This window comes from Saimiri boliviensis, chromosome 12 (assembly GCF_048565385.1).
Source record: "Saimiri boliviensis isolate mSaiBol1 chromosome 12, mSaiBol1.pri, whole genome shotgun sequence".
NCBI classification, from domain to species: Eukaryota; Metazoa; Chordata; class Mammalia; order Primates; family Cebidae; genus Saimiri; species Saimiri boliviensis.
In genome coordinates this window covers 6,947,152-6,969,968 of record NC_133460.1, presented here as the reverse complement: position 1 = coordinate 6,969,968, position 22,817 = coordinate 6,947,152, and the positions used below count along the sequence as shown (strand labels likewise).

General features: G+C 48.2%; 1 protein-coding gene across 6 annotated transcripts in view; it reads right to left on the bottom strand.

Annotated features, from left to right (window-relative positions):
- Nucleotides 1-22,817, bottom strand: part of GLYR1 (glyoxylate reductase 1 homolog) — a 48,040-nt gene that overhangs the window by 3,207 nt on the left and 22,016 nt on the right. For 3 of the 6 annotated variants that reach the window (XR_005581780.2, XM_039478260.2, XM_039478262.2), the window contains 10 exons: nt 21,205-21,291; nt 19,899-19,955; nt 18,869-18,919; nt 18,702-18,775; nt 13,503-13,602; nt 11,288-11,398; nt 10,510-10,611; nt 9,632-9,794; nt 9,172-9,351; nt 8,414-8,538 (listed from right to left, as the gene is read on the bottom strand). Coding sequence is in view for 4 of the 6 variants with exons in the window: in XM_039478260.2 (XP_039334194.2) it covers nt 8,414-8,538; nt 9,172-9,351; nt 9,632-9,794; nt 10,510-10,611; nt 11,288-11,398; nt 13,503-13,602; nt 18,702-18,775; nt 18,869-18,919; nt 19,899-19,955; nt 21,205-21,291 (1,050 nt within the window). In the remaining 2 variants the exon portion in view is untranslated. The remainder of the gene's footprint in view (nt 1-8,413; nt 8,539-9,171; nt 9,352-9,631; nt 9,795-10,509; nt 10,612-11,287; nt 11,399-13,502; nt 13,603-18,701; nt 18,776-18,868; nt 18,920-19,898; nt 19,956-21,204; nt 21,292-22,817) is intronic. The other 3 variants (XR_005581781.2, XM_039478263.2, XM_039478261.2) reach the window with 1 other exon arrangement.

Below are 22,817 nucleotides of genomic sequence, written 5' to 3'. Positions count from 1 at the left end.
CACCCAGTCATCTCTGTCTTTACCTGTATTTCTTATACTCTGAAACTCTTACCTTTTTAACTGCTTATGTGCTAATTCTGTACCTCCTTCCAGTTAAATGTAAGTGCCCCTGGGAGGGACAGAGGGAGTGGCATACCAACATGTCCTCAGAGTCCCGAACACTGTCTGGCAATCAGCACCTGCCCCAGAGATGCTAGTGGAATATGAAAACGCTTGACAAGAACTAAAAAGCCATTGCTCCATACGCAATACGGCTGGACACACGGGTCCCTCCTACATAACTAGCTGTGGGTTTCTTTCTCTTTTTTTAAATTAAGTAGTCCTGTGAGAGCCACCATAACTGAGGTCCCTACAGCTCAGGTGTAAATGTCAGCTCACAGTTGACAGTTACAACTGAATAACGACATTTTCAGGTAAAAGAAACTGTCACTGGGCAGATCTAGATTATAGGAAATTCCAAAGAAAGTTTTTTCAGTGGAAAGGAAGTAAGACCAGAGAGAAACTCTTCTTTACGGAGGGATAGAGACCACCAGGAAGAGGAAATCTAAAGAAAAGTAAAATTATTTTTTCTCTTAATTTTGAGATGGAGTCTAGCTCTGTCCACCAGGCTGGAGTGCAGTGGTGCAATCTTGGCTCATTGCAACCTCCACCTCCCAAGTTCAAGAGATTCTTGTGCCTCAGCCTCCTGAGTAGCTGGGACTACAGGCGTGTGCCATGACCTCAAGCAATCCAACCACTTTGGCATCCCAAAGTGCTAGGATTATAGGCGTAAGCCACTGCACCCGGCCTTTTTACTTAATTTCTTTAAAATACATACAACTGCTTAAAATGAAAAATCACAATGTTGCCTGGTGGGTTTAAAACAAAGGCAGATGAAACACCCAGGAGATCTGTACCTCAGAGTGGGGGTTCTCACACCTGTGGTGCTTCTGCCCCCAACGGACATCTGGTCATGCCTGGAGAAATGTTCTGTCACCCTAGAAGGGGCTATGTCACTGGCGTCTGGTGGGTGGGGGCCCAGGAGGCTGCTCAAATTCCTGCAGTGCTCGTGATAGCCCCACACACAGAATGGAAGCAGTGCTGAGGTTGAGAAAACCTGCCTTAAAGGATTGAGGGAAGGGAGATAAATGCTTCTATGTGGTTGCAAAGTTCTTACATTCAACGAGAAATGGCATAAGATTAACTGTTTTTTTTTCTTGAGACAGGGTCTTGCTGTATTGCGCAGGCTGGAGTGTAGCAGTAGGATTATGGCTCATTGCAGCCTTGAACTCCTGGGCTCAAGTAATCCTCCTGCCTCAGCATCCTGAGGTAGCTAGGAATAGGGTGCTTGCCACCACAACAAACTGATTTTTGTATATATATATTTTTTTTGTACAGATAGGGCTGCCCAGGCTGATCTCAAACTCCTGGGCTCAAGCAGTCCTCTGGCTTCCCAAAGTGCTAGGATTACAGGTGTGAGCCACCGTGCCTGGCAAGATTAACTCTGTGTTAAGCATGTGTATTGCAATTTGTTGAGTAACCACTAAAAAAACAATGCAAAGAGTCTAAGTCAAAAAGCCAATAGGCCAGGCGTGGTTGCTCATGCCTGTAATCCCAGCATTTTGGGAGGCCAAGGCGGGTAGATCACGAGGTCAGGAGTTCAAGAGCAGTCTGGCCAATATAGTGAAACCCCGTCTCTACTAAAAATATAAATACTAGGGCCGGGCGTGGTGGCTCAAGCCTGTAATCCCAGCACTTTGGGAGGCCGAGGTGGGTGGATCACGAGGTCAAGAGATCGAAACCATCCTGGCCAACATGGTGAAACCCCGTCTCTATTAAAAAAAAAAAAAAAAAAAAAAGGCCGGGCGCGGTGGCTCAAGCATGTAATCCCAGCACTTTGGGAGGCCGAGGCGGGTGGATCACGAGGTCAAGAGATCGAGACCATCCTGGTCAACATGGTGAAACCCCGTCTCTACTAAAAATACAAAAAATTAGCTGGGCATGGTGGTGCGTGCCTGTAATCCCAGCTACTCGGGAGGCTGAGGCAGGAGAATTGCCTGAACCCAGGAGGCGGAGGTTGCGGTGAGCCGAGATCACGCCATTGCACTCCAGCCTGGGTAACAAGAGCGAAACCCTGTCTAAAAAAAAAAAAAAAAAAAAAAAAAAAAAAAAAAATTAGCTGGGTGTGGTGGCATGCGCCTGTAGTTCCAGCTACTTGGGAGGCTGAGGCGGAAGAATTGCTTGAACCCAGGAGGCGGAGGTTGCAGTGAGCCGAGATTGTGCCACTGCACTCCAGCCTGGCGCCTGGCGACAGAGTGAGACTCTGTCTCAAAACAAAAAACTAGCCAGACATGGTGGTAGGTGCCTGTAATCCTACCTACTCGGGAGGCTGAGGCAGGAGAATTACTTGAATCTGGGAGGCAAAAGCTGCAGTGAGTCAAGATCATGTCACTGCACTCCAGCCTGTGTGATGAAGCAAGACTCCATCTCAAAAACCCGATAGATAAATGAAACTGGAATTCTAAAAAGAAGGCTAGCAAGGAGGAACAGCGACAGACAAAGGCAACAAACAGAAGTTAAATGATAAAATGGTAGCGCCAACTTACACCATGTCTCAACACAACTACTAAAGGTCAATGCACCAGTTAACATTAGGAACCTGACCACTTAACTCCTCTAACAGTATACAGAGTCAAAGTTCATACCATCCAAATGGCCTGAAAGCACCGTGGTACACTGAAATATTAACCTAAAAACTCTGCTTCCAAACCAATGAATCTTGCAGACAGGGTGAAGACAACTTGGAAGCCACTTCGAAGACAAGCTTTCCCAGCCCAAGCCACGTGGAACCCTTGGGAAATAACTACAGTCAGATATGAGCTTTCATCAATAAAGGCTCATAAAATACATGAGGAATTCTATGGTCCAGAGAGAATTCACAGGTAGAATGAAGAGGAGGGACTTGAAATTGTATCATAATCTGAAAGAGTAATGAAATAAGCACTCTGAAACGTTGAAACAGACAAGGACGAGACAGACAGAATTTAGGAACAGACTGTGCACAATGGCTCACACCTGTAATCCCAGCACTTTGGAAGGCCAAGGCAGATGGATCACTTGAGGCCAGGAGTTAAGTGTCCAGCCTGGCCAAAATGGTGAAACCCTGTCTCTACTAAAAATACAAAAATTAGCTGGGTGTAGTGGTGCATGCCTGTGGTCCTAGCTACTTGGGAGGCTGAGGCAGAAGAATCGCCTGAACCTAGGAGGTGGAGACTGCAGTGAGCTGTGATCATGCCACTGTACTCCAGCCTGGGCAACAGAGTCAGACTCTGTCTCAAAATAAAACAAAACACGACAAGGAATTCAGGAACAGAGAATTACACTATGAAAAGCCAGGTGTCAAAAGAACAGACACAGTACTGGCCAGGTGCAGTGGCTTATGCCTGCAAATCCTAGCACTTAGGGAGGCTGAGGTAGGTGGATCACCTGAGGTCAGGCATTCAAGACCAGCCTGGCCAACATGGTGAAACCCCATCTCTACTAAAAATACAAAAACTTAGCTGGGCATGGTGGCAGGCGCCTATAATCCCAGCTAGTAAGAAGGCTGAGGCAGAATTGCTTGAACCCGGGAGGTGGAGACTGCAGCGAACTGAGATTGAACCACTGTACTCCAGCCTAGGCAACAAGAGTGAAATTCTGTCTCAAAATAAAATTTAAAAAAAAGTGTATCAGCTGATAGTACTTGAAAAATACAGCTGCTAATATAAATCTATGTGTTTCACATGTATGTTTTACAAAGTGCAATTTTTTTTTTTTTTTTTTGAGACAGGAGTCTCCTTGCTATTGCCAGGCTGGAGTGCAGTGGCATGATCATGGCTTACTGCAACTTCCGTTTTCCAGTTTCAAGCAATTCCGCTGCCTCATCCTCCTAAGTAGCTGGGACTACAGGCATGCACCATCATGCCTGGCTAATTTTTTCTATTTTTAGTAGAGACTGGGTTTCACCATGTTGGCCAGGATGGTCTTGATCTCCTAACCTCGTGATCCTCCTGCCTAGGCTTCCCAAAGTGCTGGGATTATAGGCGCGAGCCACCATGCCCGGCGACAAAGTGTCATTTTTATTGTAATCATATGGTAAAGACAAATACTGTTCATTTTTTTTTTTTTTTTTTTTTTTTGAGACGGAGTTTCGCTCTTGTTACCCAGGCTGGAGTGCAATGGCGCGATCTCGGCTCACCGCAACCTCCGCCTCCTGGGCTCAGGCAATTCTCCTGCCTCAGCCTCCTGGGTAGCTGGGATTACAGGCACACGCCACCATGCCCAGCTAGTTTTTTGTATTTTTAGTAGAGACGGGGTTTCACCATGTTGACCAGGATGGTCTCGATCTCTTGACCTCGTGATCCACCCGCCTCGGCCTCCCAAAGTGCTGGGATTACAGGCTTGAGCCACCGCGCCCGGCTTTCATTTTTTTTTTTTTAAGATTAAAAGTCTATCAAGGTGAACTAAGAAAGCAGAACTTCTACCCTAAAAAACTTTCAAAAGTGCATGTGAAGCTGGTTGCAGTTGTGTATGCCTGTACTCCTGGCTACTCAGGAGGCTGAGGTGGGAGGACTGCCTGGGCCTAGGAGGTCAAGGCTGCAGTGAGCTATAACTGCGCTACTGCACTCTACCTGGGCAACAGAGCAAGACTGTCCCCAAAATAAAAAAAGTGCATGTATAAGTCCTTAAAATATCACTTGAAAAATGCTGATAGACATTCTAATTAAAAGGCAGATATTGTCAAAATGGAGAAAAATCCAAGCCCCAATTATATACTGTCTATAAAAGACATAATTTATTTTTATTTTTTTTTTGAGACGGAGTTTCGCTCTTGTTACCCAGGCTGGAGTGCAATGGCGCGATCTCGGCTCACCGCAACCTCTGCCTCCTGGGTTCAGGCAATTCTCCTGCCTCAGCCTCCTGAGTAGCTGGAATTACAGGCACACGCCACCATGCCCTGCTCATTTTTTGTATTTTTAGTAGAGACAGGGTTTCACTATGTTGACCATGTTGGTCTTGATCTCTTGACCTTGTGATCCACCCGCCTCGGCCTCCCAAATTGCTGGGATTACAGGCTTGAGCCACCGCGCCCGGCCCAAAAGACATAATTTAAAAGTAGTCAGAAATAAGACAGAAAATGGATGGAAAAATATACACACCATGAAAACAATAAGCCTGAGAAAGCTGTAACTGCAGTTTTCTCAGTTTTCTGAGAACCCGATCTCGGCTCACTGCAACCTTTGGCTCCCGGTTCAAGCAATTCTCTGCCTCACCCTCCTGAGTAGCTGGGATTACAGGTGTGCACCACCACATCTGACTGATTTTTTGTATTTTTCTTTCTTTTTTCTTTTTTTTAAAAGACAGGGTTTCACCATGCTGGTCAGGCTGGTCTTGAACTCCCGACCTCGAGTGATCCACCCACCCTGGCCTCCAAAGTGCTTGGATTATAGGCATGAGCCACCATGCCCGGCCTTTTTTTTTTTTTTTTTTTTTTTGTATTTTTAGTAGAGACAGGATTTCACCACCTTGCAGGCTGGTCTTGAACACTTGTTCTTGCGATCTACCCACCTCAACCTCCCAAAGTGCTGGAATTACAGGCCTGAGCCACTGTGCCCTGCCTATAGCAGCTCTTTTAATGCCAAACAATAGACTTCAAAACAAAATCAAGAGGGACATTTCCTAATAAAAGGGGAAATTCATCAGGAAAATATGGCAATCATAAATGGCTAAGAGAGCCTAATAACAGCTTCAAAGACACTAAGCAAAAATGGACAGAGATAAAGGGAGGAGCAAACACTTTCACAATCATAGTTGGAGATTTTTTTTCTTTTGATGGAGTCTTGCTGTCACCCAGGCTGGAGTGCAGTGGTGCAATCTTGGCTCACTGCAACATACCCCTTGTGGGTTCAAGAGATTCTTTTACCTCAGCCTCCTGAGTAGCTGGGATTATAGGCAACTGCTACCACCACGCCTGGCTAATTTTTGTACTTTTATTTTTATTTATTTAGTTTATTATTATTATTATTATTATTATTATTTTTTTGAGACGGAGTTTCGCTCTTGTTACCCAGGTTGGAGTGCAATGGCGCGATCTCGGCTCACCGCAACCTCCGCCTCCTGGGTTCAGGCAATTCTCCTGCCTCAGCCTCCTGAGTAGCTGGGATTACAGGCACGCACCACCACGCCCAGCTAGTTTTTTGTATTTTTAGTAGAGACGGGGTTTCACCATGTTGACCAGGATGGTCTTGATCTCTCGACCTCGTGATCCACCCGCCTCGGCCTCCCAAAGTGCTGGGATTACAGGCTTGAGCCACCACGCCCGGCAGTTTTTTATTATTTTTTGAGATGGAGTCTCACTCTGTTGCCCAGGCTGGAGTGAAATGCGGTGATCTCAGCTCACTGCAACTTCCACTTCCTGGGTTCAAGTGATTCTCGCGCCTTGGCCTCCCGAGTAACTGGGATTACAGGCGACCGCCACCATGCCTAGCTAATTTTTCTATTTTTAGTAGAGATGGGATTTTGCCCAGTTGGCCAGGCTAGTCTTGAACTTCTGACCTCAAGAAATCCACCCGCCTAGGCCTTCCAAAGTGCTGGGATTACAGGTGTGAGCCACTGTGCCCAGCCCGTAGTTGGAGATTTTAATAGCCTTCACACACCAACTGAAGGAACGGGATAAAAAGGTCAGTAAAGGTGACCTGAAAACACCAACAACCATCTTGTCCTACTTGCTATCTGAGGCACACTCCACAGAATACACATGCTCTTTAAGTGTGCATGGTGTAGTCACCAAGACAGATCATCTGGCAGACCACGGAACAAGTCTGAATAAATGTAAAGTTTAAAAATCATACAGGGGCAGGGCCAGGCGCGGTGGCTCACGCCTGTAATCCCAGCACTTTGGGAGGCCTAGGCGGGTGGATCATGAGGTCAAGAGATCGAGACCATCCTGGTCAACATGGTGAAACCCCGTCTCTACTAAAAACACAAAAAATTAGCTGGGCATGGTGGCACGTGCCTGTAATCCCAGCTACTCAGGAGGCTGAGGCAGGAGAATTGCCTGAACCCAGGAGGCAGAGGTTGCAGTGAGCCAAGATCGCGCCATTGCACTCCAGCCAGGGTAATGAGTGAAACCCTGTCTCAAAAAAAAAAAAAAAAAAAATCATACAGGGGCCAGATGTGGTGGCTCACGCCTGTAACCCCAACACTTTGGGAAGTTAAGGTGGGCGGACCACCTGAGGTCAGGAGTTGAAGACCAGCCTGGCCAACATGGTGAAACCTCATCTCTACTAAAAGTAAAAAAATTAGCTGGGTGTTGTGGTGCCCTGTAATCCTAGCTACTTGAGCGGCTGAGACATAAGAACTGCTTGAACTCGGGAGGTGGGGGTTGCAGTGAGCTGAGATCACAACACTGTACTCCAGCCTGGGCAAAAGAGAGAAACTCCGTCTCAAAAAAAAAAGAAGAATCATACCGAGCATGTTCTTTGATCACACAGAGAAATAAATTTAAAATCAATAATCATTAGATATCTAGGAAAGCCCCAAACACTGGACAAAATTGAATAATTCATGGGTCAAAGAAGAAATCAGAAGGCAAAGAAACATGGCTCAGTAGAAGTTTAAAGATTTATATGCTCACGTTATAAAGAAAGCAGGTTTAAAATCAGTGACTTAAGATTCCACTTTAGGCCAGGTGCAGCGGCTCACGCCTGTAATTCCAGCACTTTAGGAGGCAAAGGTGGGCAGACCGCAAGCTCAAGAGATCCAGACCATCTTGGCCAAAATGGCGAAACCCTGTCTCTACTAAAAATACAAAAATTAGCTGGGCGTGGTGGTGGTCAGTAAAGGTGACCTGAAAAAACCAACAACGTGGTGGTGGGTGCCTGTAGTCTCAGCTACTCAGGAGGTTGAGGAAAAAGAATCGCTTGAACACAGGAGGCGAAGGTTGCAGTGATGTGAGATTGTGCCACTGTACTCCAGCCTGGCAACAGAGTGAGACTCTGCCAAAAAAAAAAAAAAAAAAAAAAAAGAATTCCACTTTAAAGGGTCAGAAAAAGAACAAAGAGGCTGGATGCAGTGGCTCATGCCTATAATCCCAGAGCTTTGAGAGGCTAAGGCAGGCAGATCTCCTGAGGTCAGGAGTTCGAGGCCAGCCTAGCCAATGTGGTGAAACCCTACCTCTAGTAAAAATACAAAAATTAGTTGGAAAGGCTGGGGCCTGAAATCCCAGCTACTTGGGAAGCTCAGGCATGAGAATCACTTGAACCTGGGAGGCAGAGGCTGCAGTGACCTGAGATCACACTGCTGCACTCCAGCCTGGGCAACAAGAGTGAGACTCTGTCTCGAGAAACTGAAGGGCCCTGGGGCCTGGGCCACATCCTCTGTCAAGCTGCCCTACCTCATTGGCTGCAGCTGCCATGGGAGTCGGATGGTTGACCGCATCGCCCAGCGCAATGGCTAAGCGGAGATCCTTCTGAATGTATTTCAGGTAGAAATCAGGCTTAAAGTTTCCTTGCAGGATATCTGAGGAGAAAAAGCCAGTATCAGACGAAAGGAAAGGACCTGAAATTAAAAACCACCTACAGTCCATCAGGGCTCAATACCTAAAACATATTTAGGGCTCAGTTCCACGTAGCCTAGGCCTCCTGGCTCCTCCTATACCCTTAGACACCTGAGAGCTAGAGCTCCCAGCCTTCACCCTCAAATCCCTCCCACTGTGTTTCTGTTTTTTTGAGACGGAGTTTCGCTTGTTACCCAGGCTGGAGTGCAATGGCGCGATCTCGGCTCACCGCAACCTCCGCCTCCCGGGTTCAGGCAATTCTCCTGCCTCAGCCTCCTGAGTAGCTGGGATTACAGGCACGTGCCACCATGCCCAGCTAATTTTTTTTTGTATTTTTAGTAGAGACGGGGTTTCACTATGTTGACCAGGATGGTCTCGATCTCTTGACCTCGTGATCCGCCCGCCTCGACCTCCCAAAGTGCTGGGATTACAGGCGTGAGCCACCGCGCCCGGCCCCCACTGTGTTTCTGAACCTTCTCTGGCCAGGGTCAGGGAATAACTGAAGCGGGGGATCTTCCATGCTCACTGAATCCCTGAACTAGTCCCCTGCTCTAATCAAACACCAAACACAAGAAGAGGGGCCAAAGGCAACTCACTTTGGCACTTCTGGTCCAGGAAGATGCTGGCCAACTGTCCCTGATTGAGGATATCCAAGAGTGTCTGCTGGGACTGGCCTGTCACCTGGGCCAGGGTCAGCCCCTCGGCGATAGTGGCCATGAAGCTCCCTTGGACCATGTTCACAATCAACATCATCTTGGCTGCGTTGCCTACTTCACCTGCCCAGGGCAAAGACTCATGGTCATGGTCCAAGAATGCCACAGGCAGGGCCTCTCTGCCTGTCCTCACCTCTGCTCAGACCCACCTCTCTCCAGGGGAGGCCCCCTTCACCTGCCCCCGACAAACTGGCTCATTCTCCTTCCAAGCACTGACTATGCAGGTGAAAGGGTATCTTCCCCAGGGCCCCTGGCAGAAAGGCCACGTGGGACTGACATCATCAGTGTGATATAGAGGGTATATGGCCCCAGGCTGCAGGCCTGACAGGTGCAGGCATGTTACCTAGGAAGAAGGAGGTCTTCCCCATCGCCTGGAAGCAGCTGCTGCAGTCCTCGTATAAGCCCCTGTCTCCAGCCGCTAAGATCACCAACATCCCATCATTAGACAGCTGCTGATTCCCTGAGACGGGGGCCTCCAGAAAGCGCCCCCCCCTGGACACAATCACCTGGAAAGAAAAGTCACCACTTCTGGAGGCCTCACCTCTCCCATGGGTCTCTGGGCAGGACGCAAGGACTGTTCCAAGGTGGCCATGGCTGCTTATGCCTTCCAGAGCTGGAGGGCATGGCCACCCATACCAAGGCCCTATAGCTGACACCCGAACCCAGGGACTAACCATGTGCAGGTCAGACAGGCCGAATCACAGCAGTGATGAGATGTGGGGGTCTCCACACAGGCGCCCACTGATTACGACTTTCTTAGAGATCAACAACTAGAACCAGATATGACCATGCCAGTGCCTCGGCTGAACACACAACTCCCCTGTGGATGCTGCTCTTCCCTCAGAACATACGTGGGTCCCAAAGTCCCCACTCCCTTATTTGGGCCAGATGTTTGGGGAGGAGGGATGCTTTGCCAGTGTCAAATGCAGACAGCTGCTCAAACCCCAATGCCAGGCGGGCAGCCTGGGTTGCTTCTCATCATAAGGCTGGCAGCTCCAGGACTTGAGGCCCATCCCAGCAATGCAGCGACTGCCCATGGCTGTTCAGACGACCTGTGGTTTGAAGGTGGAGCACGGGATAGGCTAGTCCCAAGGCTACTTGTCTCTCGTCTTCTCTCTCTGGCTTTGGCTCTAGAGTAACCAAATTGCCCACTCTTGTAAGCCTGGGTCTTGGGCTCGGATAGAAAGGATGCTGGAGAGCCAGCCCAAGCAAGGCTGCTACCTGGGCCAGCTCAGTGACCGTGTCAGCGTCCACTGTTGACATGTCCACGTAGCACTTCCCAGGGCGGATCCCTTGCAGCACACCACTGGGGCCCAGCACCAGCTGTGGGGACACAAGGGAGAAGCAATAGCCCAGGCTCCCGGGCAGATGCTCAGGAGCCCTACAGACCTCAGATCAGAATCCTGCTGCTGTTTTGGCTCATTTCCTGATTTCTATCAAGCTGAAAAGGGAAGAACAATGAAATCAGCAAGGGATAGAAAAATACTTCTTGCATGCTCCCATTTATCTTTAAAAAAATGTGTGTGCATTTCTTTTTATTAAAAAAAAAAGCATTTAAAAGAATTAAACCTCAGCATTTATTTTTGGGGTTCTTTGGATTTACTTTGAATAGGCTAGTCACCAGTTTAAGAAGATGACCACTGCACTTGAACTTGTAAAACACACAAATACAGCCACAGCTAAACATAGAAGCTTGGCACCTGGACCAAAGGCATACTTGGCCCCAAAGCTTCCACCTCAACAAGAACGCATGAAGCCTGTTAAGACCCACTTCAGCACAGACTTCAAGGGCCCTAATAGTGTTCATTCTACATTCTAAATTAAAGGAAGTCTGTATTCAATTAATGCAAACACCCTTCACAATGGAGGATGGCCCCTGACGGGAAATCCAGCTCCCCACATGCGGACACTCACTTGGTATGCAGGGAAGGAGGGGAGAAGGCCAGCCAGCAATCCTGGCTGTGACCCAAGTCGCTGAGGGAAGGGAGGGGGTCCTTACGTCCTTGGCCGCCTTGGGATCCGACACACAAGCGAAAGTGATGTCACAGGTTGAGACGACTTCAGCGGGGGTTCTTCCTAGGCGGGCCCCCTCCTGGATGAACAAATCACACTGCAAAAGTCACAGATCCTAACGTGAGCTGCAGGCAGTGCACAATAAACATTCCAGCCAGGCCAGAGAAGCGCTGACCAGGCCTCCTGGCCGGCCTCCCAAGACAGGAGGCTGAGTCCAGGAGCCTGGGTCATGGAGATGGGAGCCCAACTTTTGAGGAAGTGCATGGGGCCTTTTACTGGCCATCTTCAGTTTTGGCCTGACGGGTGCCTAAGATGATGAACTGCTTCATGAGTGTCTGCTGAAGGTGTGCCATTTGAAGAATGGGATGTGAACAGTACATGTCCCCAGCCCCACTGTGCTGTCCTGGCTGTGGCCCTGAGCTATCAACACTCTGCTGGGGACGTGGGGCTGTGGCAGGGAGCCTTCCACCTGGTGGCCATTCCTTTTTGGGTTGTTTCTCAACACTGCTGTCATATTAATAAGACTTCTGGAAGTGCGTGAAAGCACCTAAATTTAAAGTCATCAGCTCCAATACTCCAGCAATGATACCTCCTTCCAGCTCATGCCACTGTTGTATTGTTCACAGGGCTCCCAGAAGCACCTTGCTGTGCAGACATGTGCACACCCACCCCTTTCACAAACAAGTTTAACCACACTATATGCATTAATTTTTTTTTTTTTTCAGGCCCGGCACTTGGTGGCTCATGCCCGTAATCCCAGCACTTTGGGATGATGAGGTGGGCAGATAACTTTGGGTCAAGAATATGAGACCAGCCTGGCCAAGACGGTGAAACTCCATCTCTATTAAAAATTCAAAAATTAGCCAGTTACGGTGGCATTTGCTTGTACTTCCAGCTACTCAGGAGGCTGACGCAGGAATATCACTTGAACTCGGGAGGCAGAGGTTGCAGTGAGCCAAGATTGTGCCACTGCACTCCAACCTGGGTGACAGAGCGACACTGCCTCAACAAGAAAAAAAATTTCTATTTTTTAAGAAAACAGAAATTGCAATGGGGTCTTGCCATGTTGCCTAGGCTGGTCTCGAACGCATAAGCTCAAGCAGTCTACCTGTCTTGGCCTCTAAAAGTGCTAGGATTATAGGCGTGAGCCTCCATACCTAACCCTGTTAAGAGGCTGGGACTTTTTAGTCTCTCTTTCTTTGTTCCATGCAGGAGTGCAGTGCTTCAGTTTTCTGGTATTCAGGCCACGGCCTTTCACCTTTTCTCGGATAAGACTTGGTGGGAGCCATTGCCTTTCTCCATTACAAAAGGTGATCATTCATGGCTTTGGAACTCCATCAGACCTTCTGAAACCATGGACCACCACCTGAGGTTGAGAACTTCTAAACTCATGCTGTCTAATATGATAGCCACATGAGGCTATTTAAATTTTAATTTAAATGAAATAAAAATTCAGTTATTCAGCTGTATTAACCATGTTGTCAATGTTTAATAGCCTCCAGTGGCTAATGGCTACTGGACAGCACAGATATGAAACACTGCCATCACTGCAGAATGCTCCAGCATGCAGAATGCCACGCAGCCGCTAAAAAGAATCAAGATCTATCCACACACTCCGTGTGAATGACACTCACTGTAAGTGTGTATGTTCGTAAAGGTATGGAAACAAGGATGGTGTTTTTCCTCATTTTTTACCCACTGGGTATTTTTTATTTTTTTTTTTGAGACGGAGTTTCGCTCTTGTTACCCAGGCTGGAGTGCAATGGCACGATCTTGGCTCACCGCAACCTCCACCTCCTGGGGTCAGGCAATTCTCCTGCCTCAGCCTCCTGAGTAGCTGGGATTACAGGCACGTGCCACCATGCCCAGCTAATTTTTTGCACTTTTAGTAGAGACGGGGTTTCACCATGTTGACCAGGATGGTCTCGATCTCTCGACCTCGTGATCCACCCGCCTCGGCCTCCCAAAGTGCTGGGATTACAGGCTTGAGCCACCGCGCCCGGCCCCCACTGGGTATTTTTAAATGCTTAAGTTTTTATGATAACATCCTAAGTTTAGGCATCTACATTTCTACCTGCCTGGACTAAAAGCTTGGCTTCTACTCTACTGCATGCAGAATGCTGAGACAGCAGGGGGAGATTTCCACCCTATGGTTACCCCACACTCCCCTGAACCAACAGGCACCACCCCTGAATGCTTACTTTCTCTGCAGTGCGGTTCCAGACAGTCACCGTGTGACCCATTTTTAGCAAGTTAGAGACGATTCCACTTCCCATGAGACCAAGGCCCAAAAATCCTATCCTGAAACAGACAGAGACTGATGAGTTCAGAGCAGAGTGGGAGGGACAGAGTGAGGATGAGTCCTTCATGCAGCACAAGGCTTGCTCCTTTATATAGCCTGGGGTAGGGGAAGTCAGACCACCAACAACGGCAGTGTGCCAATCCACCTGCAGAGCCAGGGGTGTCAGGCACATGGGTCTTTACTTTTTTGAGATGGAGTTTACCTCTTGTCGCCCACGCTGGAGTGCAGTGGCATGATCTTGGCTCACTGCAAGCTCCGCCTCGTGGGTTCAAGCGATTCTCCTGCCTCAGCTTCCTGGGTAGCTGGGATTACAGGTTGTGCACCGCCACGCCTCGCTAATTTTTGTATTTTTAGTAGAGATGGGGTTTCACCATGATGATCAGGCTGGTCTTGAACTCCTGATCTCGTGATCCGCCCACCTTGGCCTCTCAAAGTGCTGGGATTACAAGCATAAGCCACTGTGCCCGCACATGGGTCTTTTCTTATGCCATGGTCTAAATGTGTCCGGGGATGTAAACAGGTGTTTTGAAACCCTTGACAGTCACAGAAAAAAGTATAACGTGTATGGTTCAGGGCCAGTCTCCCAAGGCAAAGTCCTCTTGTTGCTTTGATAGAGGGTCTGAGCTCACAATGCCATTACAGTGAGAAACCGGACATTTGTCTTCGGCCCTTGAAATGGCTTCCCAATCAGCCATCTTGAATGCTAGGCTTTCAGATGCCAATTTATTTACTTATTTTTTGAGACAGTGTCTCAAAAAATGTTCTGTTGTTGCTCTGTTGCTTACTCTGCAGTGCAGTGGTGCGATCACGGCTCGTTGCAGCCTTGACCGCCTGGGCTCACGCAATCCTTTCCCTCCAGCCTCCGGGGTAGCTGAGAATACAGGCATGTGTCACAACACCTGGCTAATTTTTTGGGAGATGGGCTTTTGCCATGTTGCCCAGGCTGGTCTCAGACTCTTGTGCTTAAGGGATCCGCCCATCTCTGCCTCCCTAAGTGCTGGGATTGCAGGTGTGAGCCACTGCACCTGGCCTTGGATACTACTTTACAGCACAAGAGGGTCCATCACAAGTCACTGAAGCCATGTGTTCAGAGCTAGGCAAATTCCTTGACTGCAAGAACCAGGACCACAATTTTCACCTCTCTTTCCCAACTTAAATTCTCCAGCCATACACTGCCTTTCCAGTCTTCCTGTTATCAACAGAGTGAGCCTTGCCCCTCCTCTCCAAAGCTAAGTCCTTCACCTGAGCTTGGAACCCAAGCTTTCCCAGTCCACAAATCCTTCTCCCCATGCCTGCCTTCCCCGAAAACCTCTCAGTGCTCCCCTAGCCCTTCCTTCTACAGGTCCTTCCTGATCTTTGTGACAGAAGTACTCATTGGCCAGTCTGCTCACACACATTCATATACTCTGCCTGCTCCTTCCTGCAACCCTGAGAGCTGGGGGCTGGCCACCATTGCTGCTATTTCAACCTGCTTTTACAGGTGACTTCTAGCTTGCCCAAGTGTCTTTTCTTGATTGTTGTACTTCTTTACTTCTCCTTGCACGTAACAATCATGCTAAAGAATGCCTCTTTTGGTGGAGCTCGGTGGCTCACACCTGTAATCCCAACACTTTGGAAGGCCGAGGCGGGCAGATCATAAGGTCAGAAGTTCAAGATCAGCGTGGCCAATACGGTAAAACCCTGTCTCTACTAAAAATACAAAAATTAGCTGGGTGTGGTAGCACATGCCTGTAATTCCAGCTACTCAGGAGGCTGAGGCAGGAGCATTGCTTGAACCCAGTGGGTGGAGTTTGCAGTGAGCCGAGATCGCACCACTGCGCTCAGCCTGGGTAACAGACCAAGACTCTGTCTCAAAAAAAAAAAAAAAAATAATAATGCCTCTTTCCTAATTTCTGATCATGTCAAGTTCTTGCTTTATTTTATATTTTTAAAATTTATTTTTATTTATTTATTTAAAAAGAGACATGGGGCTGGGTCTTGCTATGTTGGCCAGATTGGTCTCGAACTTCTGGCCTCAAGCAACCCTCTCACCTTGGCCTTCCAAACTGCTAGGATTACAGGTGTGAGCCACTGTGCCCAGCCTCTTTTCCTTTGTTAGAGACAGCATTTTGCTGTCTCCCAGGCTGGAGTGCAATGGTGTGATCACAGGTCACTGCAACTTCAAACTCCTGGGCTCAAGTGATCCTCCCACCTCAGCCCACCTGAGCAGCTAGAACTATAGGTGTGTGCCACTATGGTTGGATAAGTTTTAAAAATTTTTGGTAGAGATGGGGTCTTGCTGTGTTGCCTAGGCTGGCCATGTACTCCTGGCCTCAGGGGATCCTTCTGCTTTGGTCTCTCAAAGTGTGGGGATTACAAGCATGAGCCACTGCACTTGGCTATATTCTTGTTTTCAATTTAGGCTTTCTCTGAGTGCTGGACACCCCGGCAGCTCCTCCACTTTGGCTCCGTCATCCTTTCCATGGTTTTGGTCTTCTGGAACCATCCCTATAAATGGGCCCCTAATCTCCGCTGGAATATCAGCTGCTCATATTATCCCGGTCTCAGCCTGTATTAATTTGGATCACATGTTGAAAATGGAACTTGCCACCTTCCTCACCAAAATAGGCCCCCTTGCCCACTGCTTCAAGTTGAGGCTTAAAAACAAGGAGGTATCTTCCTGTCACTCATTATTTGGGTACTGCCATATTTCCCATGATTCTAAATCACGACAGGTGAACTCCTTTTACTTTCTTGGTGTTCTAGGAAGTCCAGTAGACCTGGGATGAAGCTTCTGGATTTTTTTTTTTTTTTGAGGCTGTCTCGCTCCGTTGCCCAGGCTACAGTGCAACTGTGTGATCTTGGCTCACTGCAACCTCCACCTCCTGGGTTCAAGCGATTTTCCTGCCTCAGCCTCCCCAGTAGCTGGGATTACAGGTACCCGCCATCATGCCTGGCTAATTTTTGTACAGACAGGGTTTCACCATGTTGGCCAGGCTGGTCTTGAACTCTTGACCTCAGATGATCCGCTCATCTCGACCTCCCAAAGTGCTGGGATTACAGGCGTGAGCCACCACGCCTGGCCAAGCTTCTTTATTTTTTTTTGAGACAGAGTCTCACTCTATCTCCAGGCTGCAGTGCAATGGCATGATCTTGGCTCACTGCAACCTTCACCTCCCAAGTTTAAGCGATTCTCCTGCCTCAGCCTCGGGAGTAGCTGGGACTACAGGCGCATGCCAACACACCCAGCTAATTTTTTTGCAGTTTAGTAGAGACAGGATTTCACCATGTTGGCCAGGATGGTTTTGATCTCTTGACCTCGTGGTCTACCCACCTTGGCCTCCCAAGGTGCTGGGATTACAGGCATGAGCCACCGCGCCCGGCCCACTTCTGAATTTTTTTTTTTTTTTGAGACGGAGTTTTGCTCTTGTTACCCAGGCTGGAGTGCAATGGTGCGATCTCGGCTCACCGCAACCTCCGCCTTCTGGGTTCAGGCAATTCTCCTGCCTCAGCCTCCTGAGTAGCTGGGATTACAGGAACACGCCACCATGCCCAGCTAATTTTTTGTATTTTGAGTAGAGACGGGGTTTCACCATGTTGACCAGGATGGTCTCGATCTCTTGACCTTGTGATCCACTCGCCTCGGCCTCCCAAAGTGCTGGGATTACAGGCTTGAGCCACCGCGCCCGGCCACTTCTGAATTTTTAAGATGGCAATTGAAAGTCCTTCACACTGGGCCCCAAATAAGACGGAAATGTGGATTAAGGTGGGTTGGGCAACAACAACTGGTTGGTTTTGATGCTGGCTTCATACTCATATTAAAATTTGACTAATGGGCCAATATAAATGTGCTGGGTGAAAACATCAGGTTTCCGTCCTCAGCCCCATCCTGTTTTGTTTGTTTTTAAAACTAACACAATCCTCATTAAATTAACAGATGACCTTTTTCTCCCTCTTTGTTAGCACCTAATATGCCCTTATCTCCTCTCCTCTACAAAAATAACTGGTAGAATTGGTGATTTCAGCAGTATAAAAACATGAAGTAAAAGATGCAGTGTTTTCAGTCTGAGAAGACAATGTGAAAGGCACAAACTGGAGACTGACTTAGCTAACTTGCTCCAGAGCACCTGTTTTCTTAGAAAAGACACCTTTTTGTCAACAAGACTCTGCAGAAGAGATGGGCCTACAGAACAGGCACAGGTGATGCTGGGTGGAAGCTGGGTCTGTGAACACGTCCAGGGATTGCCCCACCCACACTGGGTAGGGTGCAGAACAGCCAGCAGGCACCCAGCGAGGACCCTCAAGCACCTTCACCTCTCTTCCCCCACCTGCCCCACCACCTTCATCTCTCTTCCCCCACCTGTCCCACCATGGCCAATTTTTGGGGCTTCATCATGATTCTACTCAGCCAGTGGTTCTCACAGTGTGGCTCTCTGGCCAGGAGCAGCAGTACCCCTGGGAACCGGTTAAAAATACAAATTCCAGCCGGGCACGGTGGCTCAAGCCTGTAATCCCAGCACTTTGGGAGGCCGAGGCGGGTGGATCACGAGGTCGAGAGATCGAGACCATCCTGGTCAACATGGTGAAACCCCGTCTCTACTCAAAATACAAAAAAACTAGCTGGGCGTGGTGGTGCGTGCCTGTAATCTCAGCTACTCAGGAGGCTGAGGCAGGAGAATTGCCTGAGCCCAGGAGGCGGAGGTTGCGGTGAGCCGAGATCGCGCCATTGCACTCCAGCCTGGGTAACAAGAGTGAAACTCCGTCTCAAAAAAAAAAAAAAAAATACAAATTCCTGGGCCCCACCCAGACATACTGATGACTCTAAGGTACAGGGAAGTCTGAGGACCACTGAGCCAAGTGCTCCTTGCTCTTGAGTTCTGGAGCCAATCCCTCAGCTTATGTCCAAGGGAGACCATCTTGACCATAGATTTACACAGCTTCTGACTCCTGTGAGTCAAACTGCTTCTAGACAAATCATTATCAGTACAAGTTACAATGTTCCTGCCTTTTGCATTCAATCCCAGCAATGGCTGGGATCCCATTCAATCCCCTGGGGTCATGTTCTTCCCACCCTCAACAGAACCAGGGCCACTGGAGGCCTTTTCGTCAAAGGTCCTACTTTTTGTCTGTGGGTGTGATGCTGCCATTCACCGCTGTGCTGTCAGCTGCCTGGATGGAGGTGGAGCCAGTTTCCTACGGATAGGAAGCACACATCATAAAGTCAGTCTGCACGCAGTTTAAGGCCCCAGGTGAAAATTAAAATGGGAAGGTATGGTGCCTACGTACCTCTTCACATATTTTCAACTTCTTTGTGATTGCCTGGTAACAGACAGCTGGCTAATAAAGGAGAAAAGACCACTTATTAAACTGAAGGCTTAACCAGTCTTCATAACAATCTCCTAAAAGGATTAGCCTAAAGTGGGAAGTGAACATCAAATACTTATTTGTTATATACTTTAGTCAACTCCAAATTTATACTAGGAAGTTCATACACATTACCTCATTCAAGTCCCCATGCAATTCTACAAGGTCTTTTTGCTGACCATGGTGTTGAGAAGCAGAGGTGTGAGCTCATGTGCCATAGTTACAAGCTTGGAACCCATATCTGTCCAACTTCAAAGCCACAAACCGTCATTAGATCCTAGCAAGGCTCAGCCTGACCCGTAACCTTGCAGACCTTGGGAGAGCCTCCCTCTGCATCCACAGGACTTGGGAGTGAGCCTCAAGATGTGTCTGCCGTGCAACATGGGCTAGTTCATGGCGGGGCGGGGGGGGAGGGGGAAGGGCTGACAGTGTACAATGTTTGGTTTCTGCCCTATGCCCTAGCCTCTAAAGGTCTCCGTGAACATCTGAGTAACACAGCTGTCTGAATTTTAAAAGCTTTTTTCTGGTTTATTGTTTATTATGAGACGGAGTCTTGCTCTGTCGCCCAGGCTGGTTGCTCAACTTCCTGAGTAGCTGGACTATAGGCACCCACCACCACTCCCAGCTAATTTTTATATTTTTAGTAGAGACCAGGTTTCCCTAGGTTGGCCAGCCTGGTCTCAAACTCCTGACCTCAGATGATCCACCTGCCTAGGCCTCCCAAAGTGCTGGGATTACATGTGTGAGCCACCGTGTCTGGCCTTTGGATTTATTTTTAATCTTAACAATGCTTGGCTCATTAGTGGGCCCATACAGGGGCTTCTGGGTTAGCTGCTCTGGGCAGTGCACTGGCAGAGCCTCACTTTTTAGACTGGATGGGCCAGGACCCAGTGGAGGAGTACTCCTTGGCCAGCCCCTGACCAAGGGCTGAGAGCCTCAAAGGGCAACTCACCTTCTCTGTTTGGCTTAGCAGGAAATGATGGAAATGAGGATCTGCATCTTTAACAGGCTGAAACCAGAAAACAGTGAAATAAAACCAGTTATCTGCCACCAAAGGTCATTTCCTTCTCCCTGGTAACTGGACTCTCCTATGGCTGGAACACCTCTGGATTCTGGTCTATTTTTTCATTATTTTTTCACAATTGTATGAAAACTGTTTTCCCATTTTGGCCTAAGCCTTTTATGAACAACCCCCATTCCAGCTAGAGGAAAACTGGCTTTTTTTTTTTTTTTTTTTTTTGAGACGGAGTTTCACTCTTGTTACCCAGGCTGGAGTGCAATGGCGTGATCTTGGCTCACCGCAACCTCCGCCTCCTGGGTTCAGGCAATTCTCCTGCCTCAGCCTCCTGAGTAGCTCGGATTACAGGCATGTGCCACCATGCCCAGCTACTTTTTTGTATTTTGAGTAGAGACGGGGTTTCACCATATTGACCAGGATGGTCTCGATCTCTTGACCTCGTGATCCACCCGCCTCAGCCTCCCAAAGTGCTGGGATTACAGGCTTGAGCCACCACGCCCGGCTGGAAAACTGGCTTTTAAGTGGAAAAGAAGAGATGATTCTGCTAGGTTGGTACGCAAATTATTCCAATAATCCTGTGGGAAAATATTAATAAGCATACTAGTGTTTTATAAACTTAGTACTTATCAGGTACAGCAGATCACCCAGCAGGCTAAGTCACACCTATTCTCCGGAATTTCAGGGTTTTTGGCCTTCTTGTGTCTGGTACCTACGCCCTGGGGATCTCATCTTACTGAGAATATTAACAGAAACAGAGTAGCCAGGATGGTGGGCCTGCAGGCATCCAATAATGGAAAGGTGGGCTTTCCATTATTATGCCCAGCAACAGGAGCAGCTGCACCAAGGATAACAGAACCAAACATAAAAGTTGTAATTACGGACTATGAGACGGTGTTTACTAAATATCAGGGGGGAAAGCTTGTGAAATGATCCCACTTTTATGAAAAAAAGCCCTGCCCACAATAACAAAAACTAAACATAGGTCTATAATCATCTAAATGAATGCTGAGTGGGCAACCCAAAGGACTGAAATCAGTCACCTCAAACTTTACAGTGCTCAAACTAGAGGGAGGAGATTTTTAATTTTTTATCTCATTGACTTCTATACTATTTTGTAATAATAAATTAAGCCTCACACACAAGAAAAAGATGAAAAAGGAAAAAGAGGATCACACAGGACCGCCAGGAACCCAGCCCTAAGCTGCGGCCCTAAGCTGCTGCCGGCAGGAGAGCTCCTTACCTCACTTGCGGTCGGCTGCCATTTAAACGTGGCCATTGGTCCGGCCATCATCCCCTTCACAGTACTAGACTCTGGGATGGTGAGATCCTAGAGGGAGGGGCAGGGCATTTTAAAATCACATTCAAACCCCAATGAAACCCCTTGCAAGTGCCACGGTCTAGGTGCAAGTTCAAGCCAATCCCCAGCCACTGTTCTGATGACTGTCCCTCAGGAGAAATGAGCCAGTTCTTCCTATTAACACACAGTGAGTCTTTCTTCTCAATTCTGAAAATAATAAAACACGTGCTTATGTCTAAATTTCACAAGGATGGAGGTAATTAGAAAGCCCAAGTATGATCTGTAGTACTGTCCACAAAGTTGCAGAGCACATTTCTGATGGTGAATATCGAACATTTAGACAACAAGAGTGGCTTCAGAAGGAATCCACCATATTTTAAAAAAACAAATAAAAACCACATGGTGCTGGGGGAATCTGCCCACATTTTATAGCCACCACAACAAAGGCAGAATTAACCTCCAGAGTGGCTGGAACCCAAGAGCCCAATCCTGAGATGGACATAGGCAAGGACCTGGGGCGAGCGGCTCCTCTTCACCAAGGTCCCGGCTCAAGTTCTTCCTGGGCAAAGGGTCGTCTTTCCAGTTTTAACACCGGTCTGGGCCCTCTCTACTGCTCTGATGCTACCCTGCATTCCCTTTCCTTGGTTGCTTCCTTCCAGCTACAGCGGCCCCCGACAGCCTCGCCTAAACCACTCCTGAGGTTTTTCCAGTCTTAGAGAACGCCTGCTCCATTCTACCAGGCCAGCATCTTTAGAGCCCTTCATCTTTAGAGCCCTTCTTGACCCCTCTCTTCTCTAATCCACTGGTAACAAAAGGGGCTTTACGGCTGGGGATCTGCCCAACCCCTTCTCACCATTCTGTCTACTAATACCCAAACTCAGACCACCATCACTGGCCACCTGGACAGTTGCAAAAATAAACTTCCCTGTGTCCACTGACGGTCCAGTCTCTACACAGCAGCAAGTGATCTACCAAAAAGACAAATCAGACCGTGATACTTCTCTGCCTAAAACTGGCTTCTAGACTCACATAGCAAAGCTACAGGCTTTATGAACTTGGCCTACACGGAGGGGCTTGCAAGTTCTGCACTCTCCCATCCACCCCATGCCAATCTCCAACCTCCAGGCCTATTTCTTCCTCCCCTCCCACTGCTCTCCAGCTCGTTAGCACTCGGCTGGCCTTCCACCCCGGCCCCAAACACACCAAGCACGTGCCTGCCCTGGTGCCTTTGTGCTACTGGGAATGTTCTTCCCACAGTTACCTCCTTGGCTCAGGCTCATTTTAGGACTCTGTTGAAATGTCACCTTATCAGAGTGGCTTCAACTGACCTCTCTGTACCTTTGCCCACAGAACATAATGCTGATGTGGCTTATGATGACAGCAAATGCTTTCATAGGGCTTACAATGCCCTAGACATCACTGTAAATGCTATTTAATGTGTACGTTCTCATGTAAATCTCATCCCTTCAAGAAACAAAACTATTATAATCTTTTACAGAAGAGGAAACTAAGGCACACAGAGCTTAAGTAGCCTTGCCTAAGGTAACCGAGCCAGT